This window comes from Citrus clementina, unplaced genomic scaffold (assembly GCF_000493195.1).
Source record: "Citrus clementina cultivar Clemenules unplaced genomic scaffold, Citrus_clementina_v1.0 scaffold_4, whole genome shotgun sequence".
NCBI lineage: Eukaryota > Viridiplantae > Streptophyta > Magnoliopsida > Sapindales > Rutaceae > Citrus > Citrus x clementina.
The window spans coordinates 4,362,388-4,378,617 of NW_006262274.1; the positions used below are offsets into that span (position 1 = coordinate 4,362,388).

General features: G+C 38.7%; 2 protein-coding genes and 1 non-coding gene across 3 annotated transcripts; all 3 read right to left on the reverse strand.

Annotated features, from left to right (window-relative positions):
* Nucleotides 1-281: 281 nt before the first annotated feature.
* LOC112099362 lies at nucleotides 282-388 on the reverse strand. Its single transcript, XR_002906166.1, has one exon. It is a non-coding gene; the product is annotated as a small nucleolar RNA R71 (small nucleolar RNA).
* A 10,638-nt stretch (nucleotides 389-11,026) lies between these two features.
* LOC18045032 lies at nucleotides 11,027-13,912 on the reverse strand. The gene is made up of 3 exons (XM_024186076.1): nucleotides 12,914-13,912; nucleotides 12,321-12,828; nucleotides 11,027-11,283 (listed from the first exon to the last, which is right to left on the reverse strand). The coding sequence occupies exons 1-3, from the start codon at nucleotides 13,910-13,912 to the stop codon at nucleotides 11,027-11,029; spliced, it is 1,764 nt and encodes a 587-aa protein (XP_024041844.1).
* Nucleotides 13,913-14,708: 796 nt separating this feature from the next.
* Nucleotides 14,709-15,430, reverse strand: LOC112099288. The gene has a single exon (XM_024186598.1). It carries the CDS (start codon nucleotides 15,270-15,272, stop codon nucleotides 14,829-14,831), a length of 444 nt encoding a protein of 147 aa, XP_024042366.1. The 5' UTR covers nucleotides 15,273-15,430; the 3' UTR covers nucleotides 14,709-14,828.
* Between the last annotated feature and the right edge of the window lie 800 nt (nucleotides 15,431-16,230).

Consider the following 16,230-nt stretch of genomic DNA (forward strand, 5'->3'; position numbering starts at 1 on the left):
TAAATTTTGAATTAAAGTCTGGTCTTATTCATTTGTTACCCAAGTTTTATGGTTTTGCAGGTGAAGATCCTCATAAACATCTTAAGGAGTTTCATGTTGTGTGTTCAAGTATGAGACCACAAGGCGTGACTGAAGAGCAGATTAAGCTGCGTGCTTTTCCGTTCTCTTTAGGTGGGTTAGCTAAAGATTGGTTGTACTACTTGCCTCCTGGATCGATTACAACGTGGAATGGTTTGAAGAAGCAGTTCCTCGAGAAGTACTTTCCTACTTCAAGAGCTGCTAACATCAGAAAAGACATTTGTGGGATCAGACAACTTCCTGGGGAGACTTTGTATGAGTATTGGGAGCGATTCAAACAATTGTGTGCCAGCTGTCCTCAGCATCAGATTTCTGATCAACTTCTTATTCAATATTTTTACGAAGGACTATCATTGATGGATAGGAGTATGATAGATGCTGCTAGTGGAGGCGTGTTGGTAAACAAGACCCCTACTCAAGCAAGGGAGCTGATATCAAATATGGCTGCCAATGCACAACAATTTGGCAACAGGCAAGATCTCACTTCAAGGAAGGTGAATGAGGTAAATATTTCTTCTGTTGAATAACGTTTAGATAAACTTACTTCTCTTATGGAAAAGTTTGTTGTAGGTAATGTGCAACAGGTGAAGACTTGTAGTATTTGTTACAATATGGGTCATTCAACTGATATGTGTCCTACACTTCAAGAAGAACCCATTGAACAAGCCAATGCAGTTGGAGGATTTCCAGGCATGCCTCAGAGGAGGTATGATCCTTATGCACAAACATACAATCTGGGATGGAAGGATCATCCCAACTTCAGCTATGGAGTTAGGCCGTCAGGATTCCCACAACAGTATCCACCAAGACAACCAGCACCTCCACAGTCAACCTCCAAGCCAGGTATATCTCTTGAAGAAATTGTTAAATCGCTTGCGACTAACACTCAATAATTTTAGCAGGCAACTACAGCAAGCATTCAGAACTTGGAGAACCAAATGAGTCAATTGGTGACTACAGTGAGCCGTCTGGAGTTTCAAGTATTAGGGAGATTGCCTTCACAATCTGAGGTGAATCCAAAGCAAAACGTTAGTGCTGTCATCCTTAAAAGTGGGAAAGAGTTGCAAGAGCCTAGTAAGAAAGTGACAAAGCATATAGAAGATGAGCTTGAGAAGAATGAATTGATGCCTCAATCTCAAGATGCGCAACCCAACAGAGTGAAACCCCTACATATTGTGATACCTCCTCCTTTTCCAAGCCTGTTTGTAAAATCCAAGAAGGAGGAACAAGAGAAAGACATCCTTGAGACATTTCGCAAGGTTGAGGTAAATATTCCTTTATTAGATGCTATAAAACAAATACCTCGATATGCTAAAGTCCTTAAGGAACTATGCACCTCTAAGAGAAAATTAAGAGGAGATGAAAAAGTTCACATGGGGGAGAATGTTTCAGTAGCTCTCCAAAAGAAACTACCTCCTAAGTGCAAGGATCCAGGCATGTTTACAATCCCTTGTAAAATTGGTAGTGTTAGAATTGAAAAGGCTTTGTTAGATCTAGGAGCTTCTATTAATGTCATGCCTCGTTCCATTTATTCATCTTTGAATGTTGGCCCATTAAAAGAAACTGGCGTGATAATTCAACTAGCTGATAGGTCTAATGCATATCCTGATGGGGTATTAGAAGATGTCTTAGTACAAGTTAATGAGTTGGTTTTTCCTGCTGATTTTTATGTACTTGATATGGAAGATGATAACTCCTCTAATTTTGTCCCAATTTTGCTAGGAAGACCTTTTCTTAAGACTGCTAGGACTAAAATGGATGTACATAAAGGGACTCTCACTATGGAGTTTGATGGAGAGGTTATAGAATTCAATATGAATGATGCCATGAAATATCCTAGTGAGGAACATTCGGTATTTTCTATGGATGTTATTAACCCTATAGCGCAGGAAGTTTTTTATAAGGAAAAGACGAAGACATTTCATGATAGAATGATTTTGAGAAAGGAGTTCTCTGTTGGTCAAAAAGTTCTTCTTTTTCATTCTAAGCTTAAACTTTTTCCGGGTAAATTACGTTCTTGCTGGGTTGGACCTTTTATTGTTACTAATGTTTTTCCTCATGGTGCAGTTGAGATTCGGAGTCCGACCTCTGACAAAGTTTTTAAGGTTAATGGTCATCGCTTAAAACGTTTTTATGAAGGTTTTTCGGTGAATATTGTGGAGGATGTGGCTCTCGAGAGTCCCAATTATAGAGATTGATGCATAAATGTGTCTAGCCAAAGACATAAAATAAAGGCGCTTTTTAGGAGGCAACCCAAAAGATTTATTTATTTTGATTTTAGTTATATCTTTTATTTTTAATTTTGATTCAGATTTTTTTTAATAATGCTTTTGCTTATTTTGACCAGAAGAAAATTTTCGATAAGGCGTGCCCACGTCTTAACTAATAAGTACTTCTGTGATTTTTAAAGTAAAATAGTTTTAAGGCGTGCCCACGTGCTTATTAGAAAAGTACTTCTGAAATTTTTAGTGTCTCAAAGTGATTCATCACTTAAAAAAAAAAATCACAAATCACTGTTCATAAATCCCTAATTCAAAAAAAATAAAATTCACTGTTGATTATCTTTTTCTCCCGCAGCAACCAGCAGCTGCAGCCCACGCAGTAGCAGCAACCGTGCGAAATCAGCAGCAATTGTGCGCGCAACACATCCCACGCAGCAGCAGCAGCCGTGCGCCCCGCCAGCAGCACGCAACACAGCAGTGCGCAAGCAGCCCCAAGCCGCGCAGCAAGCTCCAACTGAGCAGCAACGCAACGCAACCAGCCTACGCACTGTATTCCAGCCGGGTAAATCGAAATCCGTGAGTGCAATTATTGTAACAATGCTGAAGAGGAAAGCATCTATTTCCAAGTCATCGAAAAAGACACCCGTCGCAAAGAAATCTAAGATTGCCGCTCCCACTATGGTTCCATGGAATACAATTTTAGATTCACGCCATGCCGTGAGACAAAGATCGAAGCATGGAAAAGGCATGAGTGTTTTGCCACTTGCGGAATCCAATTTCGGAGGGTGCCTCGCATTCGCAACTCAACAAGAGAAAGAGAGGTACAAAGACATTTCCACGCGCAAAATACTTCCAGCTAAGTATATTCATTACCCGACTCTTGAAAAATTGAATGTTAAGGATAATTTTGATTATTTGATAGATAAGATTGGGTTGCGTAAGTTTATTGATGTTGATTGTTTGGGTTATGTTGAGTTGATTAGGGAGTTTTATGCTACTTTTCAATTTAATATGCCGAATGATTTTACTTTACATACCCCGGATGTCATTAAGTTTAGGTTAATGGGACGAAATTTTTCACACTCTATCATGGATTTTAACCTAGCTTTAGGATTCATTGATGATGATTATTCTTCTAGTGATGCATATTTAGGAACAACTTGTGACTTTAGCGAAAATTTTGAGCCTTATGGTCTTTGGCGTAATTTATCTGTTGATCACAATGCCTATGACCCAAGTAAATCAAAGAGTTCTTTCTTACGTGATCATGTTTTGAAATGTGTGCATCGATTCTTAGCATATATTTTTTTAGGCAAGAAAGATCACTCAGGAGTTTTCTCTAAAACTGAATTTTATTTTATCTGGTCCATGTTAAATGATGTAAGGCCTAATTTAGGTTTTTGGTTAGCGGATCAATTTCAAAGTGTGCTTAAACGGTATAGGACTTTATTTCTTGGTCCATACATTACTTTGTTAGCTATAAACCTATGTGTGCTTAATCCCGACAATAATGATTTACATCCTGCTTGCAAAAAAGAATTTTTGGATATGTCTGTGTTTGAAAGAACAAGTGTGGTCGAATTCAAGGAGGGGAGATTTCAGTTTACTGAACCAGGACCCACTCAACTTCCGAAGAAGCTTTATGCTAGGAGTGGTGCTACCTCTGATGACGAGTTTGACGACGACACTGCTGCCCCGCCAACTATTCCTTCTACATCCGCACCATCTTTGAGCATTCAGTTAGAGAAAATGGAGCATAAGCTGAACAAGATGGAGCAGAATTTGGCCGCATACTTCGAGAGTGTGGGATTTACCCCACCATTTTCGCCAAACCCATAGACGTTATGTGGATCAAAGCTCACAATTCAGGGAAGTTTCTTTTTACCCTTAATCTTTTATCCTTACGCTTTAATTTTTATGTGAGCTTTGATTATCTTACATTGGGGACAATGTAAGTTCTTGGTGTGGGGGAGGGATTTTTGCATTATTGATGCCTGGAATTATTATTTTCACTCTACTCATCCTTAAATGATTTTGGAGTTAGTATGCTTCATATATTATTATTTTTCTTTTCTTTTCCTTATCACTACTTTTTTCCCATCTATCTCAAATTATTCATGTCTATTTTTATTTTACCATACTCTTTCATCACTCACATTTTATCTTTCACTTTTCATATTACTACATACATCTTTCTCACTTCTTATCATTTTTACCTTTTCTTTTATATATCACTCATACCTTCTTCTCATTCTGCACCACTATTGATGGTTGATTCATTTGAAGAGTGTACATGATTTGATGGCAAATTTACCTGTAGTTGCATCACAAACCGAGATATATTATGAAAGAATTTTGAGAAAATATATCATTGCTCACCTCGAAATGCTGTTGCAATACAGGTGAATGTTGATGCAGTGTTGTGTATATCTTCTCAAGTAAGCCTATGGTGCATCCACTTGATCGCCCAGCAGATCCACCTGGAATCCAAGCCACGTAATGAATCTTAAGAAAATTTGCTTGAAACACACTTAAAATGTACATTCATCAAATCCAAGTTAAATTCAGTTTGTTTAACCAAAAAAAAAAAAACTAAGGTGAATAAAACTGAAATTGCAGCTCAAAACCTCAGTTTCAGCCTTCTGGAGATTCTTGCTTCTTCTGATAAATGCTGTTCTGTAGAGTAATTCCCGTTTTTGTATTGAGGAAACAAGTTGTTGTATTATGAAGCAAATCAGTTGGTAAAACGACCAGCCGATGTCGCGTTTTGGAAAGCAACACACTTACTCTTTTGAACGACATGAATGAAGGTCGTTTTGGTTTAAGTGATGCACGAGAGTTTCACGTGCACGATAAGTTGCTTTCTTGGTTCGTTAGAATCAGTTAATTTACATGCCAGTCACGTGGGTTTCTGGGTTCGTTACTGATTCATTAACAAGCTGTTATATGCAGCTGATTCTAACAACAGAAAGAGAGTGAGAGTGAGAGCTATTGTGAGTTGAGGAGATTGAAACAAAGGCTTCTTGAAAGACTCTGTAATCAGCTTGAAAAGCTCTCTGTAACTTCTGTGAACAATCAATAGAATTGGGTTCTGTTTCTCCCGTGGATGTAAGCTAGATTGAAGCTAGCTGAACCACGTTAACTCTTGTTCTTTTCTTAATTCTTTTTAGTTCTAGACTCTTTGTGTATTCTGCTGGATTGATTCTTGGTGCATCTTGTTTGTTTGATTGTGATCTTGGAGAAGTGTTTCGAGTTGATTGGATAATTAGTCACTCTTAAACACTACAATTGGTATCAGAGCCTGGATTCCAAATCAGACACAAGTATGGCTAGTTCAAAGATCGATCTAGAGAAGTTTACAGGGAAGAATGACTTCAACATGTGGAAGGTTAAGATGGAGGCACTACTGATCACTCAAGGGCTAGGTGATGCCTTAGAACCTATCATCAAGAAAGAAGGATTAGAAGCCTCTACATCATCATCATCACTAAAACGATAACAAGCTGCTGAGATTGACAAAAAGGCAAGGAGTACCATAAACTTGAGTTTTGGAGACTCGGTGATTAGGGAAGTTGCAAGAGAAAGAACAGTGGTTGATCTATGGGCTAAGCTTGAAAGGGTGTATATGACTAAATCATTAGCCAACAGACTTTACATCAAGAAAATGATGTTCACACTAAAGATGGCTGAAGGACCATCTCTCGAAGACCACATTGATGAATTCAACCAAGTCTGTAATACACTGGAAATAATTGATGAAGGTTTAGATGATGAAGGTAAAGCATTGCTTCTGGTTAGTTCACTTCCATCCTCATATTCAAACTTTGTTGCACTCATGTATGGGAGACAGACTTTATCATTGGATGAAGTTAAGGCTGCCCTGAATACTAGAGGGCTGCAAGAAAAGTCAGGGAATATGAACTCTGGAGAAGTGTTGGCAGTAAAAGCAAGAACTGATAAGTATGATGGGAAGAAAAAGAAGCAAGGGAACAATAAACAAAATACTAAAGGCAAGAAATGTTTTCAATGCCAGAAAGAAGGGCATTTCAAGAGAGATTGCCCAGAACTCAAGAACAAGAAAAAAGAATAAAATGGAGCTGCTGCTACTGCTGAGAAAGAGGGGTATGAGTCAGCAGGAGTATGTATGGCTACAGAGCATGTGCAAAAAGGTACCTGGATTCTAGATTCAGGTTGTACATTTCATATGTGCCCCTTTAAAGATTACCTATTAAACTATCATGAAACTGATGGAGGAAACGTTATGATGGGTAACAATGTTGTTTGTAAGATTGTGGGGATAAGAAATGTAAACTTAAAATTGCATGATGGAACAATAAAAGAGTTAAGGGAAGTTAGGTATGTTCCTGAACTTAAAAAGAACTTAATATCTCTAGGTATGCTTGACCAAATGGGGCATAGCATTAAGCTTTAATCTGGTGAGTTGAGAATTTCAAATGGAGATGGGGTAGTTATGAAAGGTTACAAAAGAAATGGGGTTTATGTTTTGAATGGGGAAGCTATAACTGGTGTGTCAGGAGTGTCAATCAGTTCGAGCTGTGATAACACTTTGCTGTGGCACCTTAGATTAGGACATATGAGCTTGAGAGGTCTGAAAAAATTACAGAAGCAAGGGGTTCTAGGCAGCAGTCAAATCTCAGAACTGGATTTTTGTGAAGACTGTGTACTAGGCAAAGCTACAAGAAATAGCTTTGGAAAATAAGTTCATTCAACAAAAGGCATCCTTGAATACATACACTCAGATTTATGGGGACCAGCACAGATAATTTCACTAGGTGGCAACATTTATTTCTTGTCTTTAATAAATGATTATTCAAGGAGAGTATGGGTTTATGTCTTAAAACATAAGGATCAAGTATTTGGCAAATTCAGAGAGTGAAAATCCCTGGTTGAAAATCAAATTGGATTGAAGGTGAAGAAACTCAGAACTGACAATGGTCTTGAGTTTTGCAATCAGGAGTTTGATAGCTACTGTGCAGATCATGGCATTGCAAGGCATAGAACTGTAAGGCTGACTCCTCAACAAAATAGGTTAGCTGAAAGAATGAATAGAACCCTGATGGACAGAGTAAGAAGCATGATGATCCAGTCACAACTTCCCAAAGGATTGTGGGCTGAGACTCTGTTAACAGCAAGTTATCTGGTAAATCTAAGTCCCTCTGCAGCATTTGACTTCAAAACCCCATTTGAGAAATGGCATGGAAAACCAGCAGACTATAGCAGCCTCAAAGTATTTGGATGTCCAACTTATGCACATGTGAGTCAAGGGAAGTTAGCTCCAAGAGCCCTTAAAGGAAAGTTCATTGGGTATCCTGAAGGTGTTAAGGGATTCAAACTGTGGTGTACAGACCTTAATCCCCCCAAGTGCATAATCAGTAGAGATGTAATATTCAATGAGAAAGTTGTACTGGAAATAAAGAAACCTACTGACACAGATGCACAAAAGGATAAGGAGAGAACCAAGATTCAGTTTGAGGTGGAGCCCTTCACCAGAGAAGCTTCAGAAGATAAAGATGAATCTTATCAAGGAGCTACTGATCAAGAAACTGATCATGTAAAACAGACTGAAGCTCAGTATCAGGAGTACCAGCTGACAAGAGACAGAGAAAGAAGGAAAGAGAAAGCACCTGTCAGATATGGATACGCAGATCTGATAGCCTATGCATTGACAGCATCTCATCAAATTGATGATGATGAACCCAAGAACTACAAAGAGGCTATCAAGGACCATACAAAGATGAGTGGAAAAAGGCCATGGATGAAGAAATCTATTCACTGAAGAAGAACAATACATGGGAGCTGGTTAAAAGACCTGCCAACAGCAGAACAGTAGGATGTAAATGGATCTACAAAGTCAAAGATGGACTAACAGATACTGAACTTAGAAGATTCAAAGCTAGGTTAGTACCTAAAGGTTACACACAGAGGGCTGGAGTGGATTTCAAATATGTGTTCTCACCAGTAGTTAGACATACATCAATCAGAGTGCTACTGGCTTTAACAGTTGTAAAAGACATGGAGCTTGATCAACTCGATGTCAAGACAGCCTTTCTGCATAGAAGACTAAATGAGGACATCTTGATGACATAACCTGAAGGGTACACAAGTCCTGAATCTGCTGACTGTGTGTGTCTGCTGAGGAGGTCACTGTATGGGTTGAAACAATCACCCAGACAATGGTACCTTAGATTTGATGAGTTTATGGTCACTCATGGATATCTAAGATGCATCTATGATGTATGTGTTTACTACAAGATCATACAATCAAGTAATTACATATATCTGCTGTTATATGTAGATGATATGTTGATTGCTTGTAGTGAAAGAGAAGAGATTGAGGCTTTGAAGCAACTGCTCAATTCAGAATTTGATATGAAAGACTTGGGTCCAGTTAAGAAGATTTTGGGAATGGAAATAATAAGGAACATGAAGAAGGGTACTATGATTCTGTCTCAAATGAAGTATCTAGAGAAGGTATTTGGAGCTTTTGAGATGTCAAGTAGCAAGTCAGTAGTAACCCCTCTAGCATCTCACTTTAAGCTGTCTTGTTCACAATGTCCCAGTACAGATGAAAAGAGAAGTGAAATGATAAAAGTTCCTTATGCAAATGTTGTTGGTTGCATGATATATGCAATGGTACTTACAAGACCAGATTTAGCTCATGCTTTAAGTGTTGTAAGTAGGTTTATGGCTACACCTGGAAATGAGCACTGGAAGGTTGTTAAATGGGTGCTGAGGTATCTGAAAGGTACACAAGAGTATGGCCTAGTATATGGAAAATCAGCTAGAAAGGTTGCAGGTCTCTGTGGTTATGTTGACTCAGACTATGCTGGGGACTTAAACAGAATGAGATCTTTAACTGGCTATATGTTTTTCTTGGATGGTTGCCTTGTTAACTGAAAAGCAAGTTTGCAGCATGTTGTTGCCTTGTTAACAACAGAGGTTGAATACACTACTGTAACAGAAGCTGTCAAGGAGGCTCTGTGGCTGAGAGGGTTGACAACAGAACTGGGAATGAAGCAGGAGACTGTTGAAGTTCATTGTGACAGCTCAAGTGCAATTTACTTGAGTAAGAACCCAGCCCACCATGAAGAAACTAAACATATAGATATAAAGTTACATTTCATCAGAAATGTAATCTCAAAAGGTGTGATTAGTATGGTGAAAGTGCATACAGATGATAATCTTGCCGACGTGCTTACTAAGGTCGTAACTACAGCTAAGTTCAAAAGTTGCTTGGAAAAAACTGGGCTGAGTGATTTCTAAAATACTCAGGTTGGAGAAACCAGGATCAGGGAGTGATTTGTTCAAGGTGGAGAATTGTTGTATTATGAAGCAAATCAGTTGGTAAAATGACCAGCTGATGTCGCGTTTTGGAAAGCAACACACTTACTCTTTTGAACGACATGAATGAAGGTCGTTTTAGTTTAAGTGATGCACGAGAGTTTCACGTGCACGGATAAGTTGCTTTCTTGGTTCGTTAGAATCAGTTAATTCACATGCCAGTCACTTGGGTTTCTGGGTTCGTTACTGATTCGTTAACAAGCTGTTATATACAGCTGATTCTGCCAACAGAAAGAGAGTGAGAGTGAGAGTGAGAGCTATTGTGAGTTGAGGAGATTAAAATAAAGGCTTCTTGAAAGACTATGTAATCAGCTTGAAAAGCTCTCTGTAACTTCTGTGAACAATCAATAGAATTGGGTTTTATTTCTCCCGTGGATGTAAGCTAGATTAAAGCTAGCTGCACCACGTTAACTCTTGTTCTTTTCTTAATTCTTTTTAGTTCTAGACTCTTTGTGTATTCTGCTGGATTGATTCTTGGTGCATCTTGCTTGTTTGATTGTGATCTTGGAGAAGTGTTTCGAGTTGATTGGATAATTAGTCACTCTTAAACACTACACAAGCTCAACAAGCAAATCTAATTGATGCTTCATCTCTTCCAACCTGTACAAAAGTAGCGCAGTAAAGGTCAATCACTTGTTCAAACAACTAATATTTGATGGAACATAAATATCGTAACACAAATAGCCATAGTCAATGTTCACAGTAAGATTAAATTAAAGCATTTGAGGGGAAATATAAATGTAAACTGAAGTACCTCAAAACTTTGTCTGCTAATTTTTCTTGTGCTTGGAGCTCAAAATTTCCAAATACTTGTGAAAACTCCAGTATAGGTGTAAACATGGAATCCAATTGGTTTCTAGAAATCTCTTCATTGTTTTGTTGGAAAGTTATGGAATTTTTGTCATGCACATTATCTGCAGGAATCATTTGATCATCAACTCTTTCTTTATCATATTCGGCTGTGCCTAAACTAGATTCCAACTCACTCATTATTGTCTTACTTGTAGCTAACCGATCTAGGCTTTCTCAAGTTTGCTTCTCACCGAAGTAAAAGTGGACTCATCCTCATCCATCAGTTCTTGAAAGATCTCATGCTCGTTCAGCTGTTCAGTTTCCATTTCCACCCAGTCAAGTTGTTTCTTGTGTTCATTTACTTCAGAACTTGCACTTACCATTAGATCTCTATCTTCTTCCAAACACTTCAATAACATATCTAGTTTTTCGATAAAACTATCCTCTCCATTTCCCTCAAAATTTCCGTCTATATTGTTGGCGGAACTTTTGTCTTGCTTCCGGGCTTCTCCTTCCGTGAAACATAGGCAAGCATCTTTCATCGTCTCACGAAAAACAAATTCCTGTATCTCCTATCTAAAGAGATACTCAATGTTGCAAGCATCTATCTCTTTCTTCCACTCATCAATAGTTTCCCCAAATAAAACCATATACACATTCTCCTTCACAAAATATTCCGTTATTATAAGTGACTTGTCAGGAACCTCAACCTCTTGGAGTTTTGTAAATGTGTAGTTCGCAATATTCACATCTCTGATGGTCTCATCAAAGACAGCACGAGAAACCTCTTCTGTTATAAGCTTGTCAATTCTATAGTTTCTGTTTTCAACTGATTTTGGGGTAGGAAAAGCCAAATCAATCTAGAACAATAAATTTATATTTTTGGGGAGATGGAGTACCTCACTAGTTTATTGTGTGCGGTGCGGTGTATCTGAAATTCGGGGGAGGTGAGAAGGGGAGAGAGAGTGGTAACAATGGTGAAAGGTCAAAACCAAGAGGGGTGTCCTTCAAAATGGGTTTCACGCCTGCAAAATAATGAAATAGAGATTAGAGGTGAAGCCGGAGTATCTCGGCGTTCACACTCCGACGCTCAAGTTAGCAAACTCAAGCTTTTATGGCAAAGAGAGCTGGCTAGCACTCTGTAAATTAAGGTTTAAGGTTGAAGAAAACCAATTTTTTGAAGTGTGAGTGTTAATGGTGAGTGAGAGCCTGATGGAGAATGAAACCTATGCGCCTTTATATATGGAGTACCTCAGCTGCCACGTGGCGTACCCTTTTTTGCTAACGTCCTTTTACCTCTTTATAATTTTTTGGGCCGTTATTTGCATGTTCGCGGCGTATCTCATCTTTTGGAAACATGGCGCGTGCTGGAGAATGGTCCAGGGTACTTCTGCAGTAGTTGTCGGGTAGGCGGCTAGGGACCACTATCCTTGGGACAGTGTCCTTCACTTTTGGCAGAGGTAGCAGGCGGCTGTCCCTCCTTTTTGCACGTCGTTTTTTATTCCTAATTCTGACAAAATCGAATAATATCTTTTAGGAGGCGGAGACGTTTCTCATGGTAGATATTTTCGGAGGATTCTCTTGCATCCGTTTTGCCGGGTACCTTGAATTACGTGGGGTATCTCCTATTACGCGGGGTACCCCTATTTGTATGGGGTACCTCTATTTGCATGGGATACCTCATATTATATGGGGTACCTCTATTTGTGTGGGATACCTCTAATTGTGCAGGGTACCTCTATTTATACGGGGTTCTTCAAGTCATATCGGGCATCTCGGATTGTGCAGGGTACCTCCAATTGTGCTGAAATCATTCCATTAGTTGACACGTGGCGTTCTGCTATCTTTCTTATTTTTCCCCCAAACAGTTTCCAATTTTCTCATTCCAATACTTGCAAATTTCCCGGTACAGGACTGAGCATATATCCTCACTTAAAGAGCATTCATCTCGAAAATGTTTTAATTTCTTATCCAGTGCAGAGCAAAACCCCTTAACTGCCTCACTGCATACAGTATAATATATTTCCTCTCTCATCTGAGCCTCAAACTTGTTACTTTCAACTTCCTCTTTCAACATCCTTATTTCAATTTGTAGTTCTTCATCGGCTGCATCAGCGACTGACCCGTTATTCATTTTCTTCCAGACGCCATCCAAATTGTCAATGTCCGAGTTCATTTCTTTTCTCACATCAGATTTCAATAGGTTTTTTGCTGCTGAGGATTCGTCCCATTGATCACCTCCATATTCTCCAAAAGTCTCAACCAACCTGGCATTGCAGTTCATTAAATTATCCAATCTTACAATAACTTCTTGGATTCTTCTTTTTAGGCTAACCGGATCCTTCTCTCTTCTTAAGTTTGAACACTCTTTTTTCTGGAAGCATTTCTCGCTTCAACCATTTAACCTCTTCACTTTTTCTTCGAATTATAAACTCGTGACTCTTTATGATCTTAGCAACAGATTGACCAACACCCTCTTCTGATTCTACTTCTTCAACCTTTGAGGAAAAATTCGCACAACTGTCTCCTTCTGATAAAGATCTTCGCAGCCTCGGAGGAATATTCCTCTCAATATTAGTTTTGGTTGAAGATTTTAAATTCTCATTCCCTTTTGCAGCTTTCAGTTGAGCCTCGTTCTGATTGATAAAGCTCTCAAGCTCATTACGCAAGCACGTAACCTCCGTCATCAAATCTGACAAATGCTCACTCAAGCTCATGAAAACTTGCTTCTCTTGCTTCCTCATTTCTATCTCAAAGTTCTCCTTAAAATCGTTAACAAAACCATTAATCAATGTACAAATTGCATCCTTCTCAATAGTCCACCTCCATTGCTGCTCCTGGGGCCCCAGCTCAGACAAAAAAATCGCATTCTGCATTTTCCCAAAAGCCTGATGCAAAGTCTCTTTCAAAATATTAATATCAGAACCCATCTGCTCAATCTTTTTGTGATCAATACCGCCATTCCTTTCCTCATCAATAACTTCATGCTCGATATGCAAGACTTGTTGATCAACTGAATGCATCAACTCAGAAATTTCACTATCTCTATCCTCATCCCGACTTCCAGGACTGCTCATACTGAGCTCAGCGACACCATCACTCTTTGTTCTTTCAATCTCCACGTTAGCATTTTGCAAAGCAACCAATTCTTTTTCCTTCGCATCCAATGCTTGCCTAAGCTTCAACTCATTTTCGAACCTCTCCGTCAATTCCTTATCCTTTTCGCGGAAAGCCATTTCTGAATCCTGAAGGCGACACGGGAGACGGTCTTTAATTTCTTCCAAGTCTGCCAGGACTTTTTCATGGCAGCTTTCAAACATGTTGTTGTCTGCATCCTCCTGGACAAATTTCATGCACCCTTCTAGCTGAATTACTGCGAGTTCATAGAATTTCGATATCTCATTCAAGCGCTGAATGACGCCATCTTTGGACTTTACTTTGCCGTGTGCTCTGTCCATGACGCCATCATTGTTGCATCTGTTAAAGAAATTCTTAGTGTGCCTCAAGCAATCCAAAAAGACCAGCCATTTTTTTTTTCTTTTTGTTTGGCTCATCTATTGAAAATGAAGCAATAGAAATGTGAATGAGATCTTCTATTTTTATGTTTCCTTGAAAATTGGTGATCTAATTGACTTATTCTAACTTGTTACTTGTTACACATATGTTGAAAATGTGACCAAAATTATTCCTATATTTCATTTAAATACTAATGCATATTACCATTTATGCAAAGATAATAAGGAATTGACAATTTTAGGGAACTCACGTTAATTTTTTACCTTTTTTTAATAGAATTTTTTATCATTAAATCAAATAGATTTGTTATAAATTTGAAGGTTATGAGACCTTTATTACTTGAAATGACTGGTTTGTCTTTCGTTTCCTTCGAGAGTCCGAAAAGTTCTAAACGTTCAACGTTCAAACCAATATTTTTTTTTTATTTTAACCACGAGGTATCCTGGGGAGGGTCCCAACTATGGGAGATACTTTTAAGTCCGTACCATAACTCAGACTAGAAGTCCCCGCTCGAATAGAGAGGCACAAATTCTCCCAAGAAAAGCGATTTTTCTGCGACTCAAACTGGGAAGCAAACCCAATCAAACCACTTAAGGGTGACTCCATTGCCAGTGGAGCCAACACTTTATTGGTAACGCTCAAGCTAATATAGACGGTTAAGATGTTCTCCTCAATTAATTTAAAAGGAAAATTACAGATAATATGTATGGATTGATGAAGGAGCAAAGGAACATTAAAAAGGTGTAATTAACATTGCCAACGAACGTGCCCAACATTAATTTATTAGTTGTTTCAAATAAAGCATCCACTTGGCATGCTATAATTGGTTGTTTCCTACAGCAGCCACTACAGATCTCATTAAGCGCCAGAATCTAACTCAGCGGTAGGGCGCGAACCATCACTGCCCTTGGCAGCGCGTGAGGCTCTTTCTCTCAGCCACTCCACCACCTCTCCAGAAACCAACTCAACGTTCTGCCCAGGCTCGCCAATCAGTTGATGCCACGTGACTGGATAAATCCTCAGTGTCTTATCCTTACTGGCTGCATGTTTATACAACTCTTCAACGCAGGTGGGATCGCAAACGACGTCGTCTTCCTCTTGGGGCTCATTGAGCATTTTTATACTCAAATCCCTTGCAAATCCCTCGACACGCGCAGCAACTCCAGTACGGTCGCCGCACACGACCTTGGCACCGAGCTCCTGGGGCTCGACAACGCCAGCTTCCTCTTCCACTCCTCCTTGAAGGAGACCATCGGGAGAGAACCGTGGGTAGGACCCACGCGCTAGGAAGGCACCAGCCATACGACTGTGAAGAGAAGGTGCTCGAAGGGCCACAGAGGCTTGAATTTCTGGCTAATCCCGCACATGGCCCCATCCAAAATCAATCCATCCCACGCGCCCTTCTGACGGAGCGTGATTAAAGAGCTATGGCCCCACCCAAGGACTCGAAATACAAAAACGCGGGCAAATCCAGTGCGTGTCTCAGAATGACGTATCACATGTTATATTAATTATTTGAGATGAAATTTAAAATAAATAAATTTAGTATGCTTGCTTTTGCATAAAACCTTCTTTTTTTGTAGGGTTATTTTGGATCTAATAATTTAATTTACAAATATATTTTTATTTTATCAATAATAACATTTAATTTGCAACTGCTGGGGATCTCTACTCCCTAGTGTTGGCTCGAGGAGACCTTGGCAACAACCATAGCAACGAATATATGACAAGTTTTATCGCAAACAATTACTTGCTAATTGATTTCTTCGCACTTGATGTACAATACATATCATATTATATCAATTTTAAAGCTATATACTGATAATTCTAACATAATCAAATGCATATAGGAGCAATTAATTGACAATCATCACACCAATTAGAAAAGTTAAACTTGTGTAAGAAATTTGCTGAGTATCAGTAACATAGTAGCAATATGGCAAAGTTATGGTGAGACATCTGTGACAAAAAATAAGTCAATATTCAATTATTAAATATAAATTATCATTATATTTTATTTTTTTGAGGAAATTATTATATTTGGTATTGAGGTGTTGTGATAAAAAAATGATAAAGTATGGTAATATGTAATAATTTTAAAAGTTATTATGACTTTTTATTGTATAAATAAAATAAACTTAATTTTTAGATTATAGCAGCAAGTATTTATTAATTTTTAGATTATAGCAGCAAGTATTTATTAAGCACATTAGTGTTGGAATTTAAAAGCTATACTTTCCAAAAATAATTAAGCAGGGTG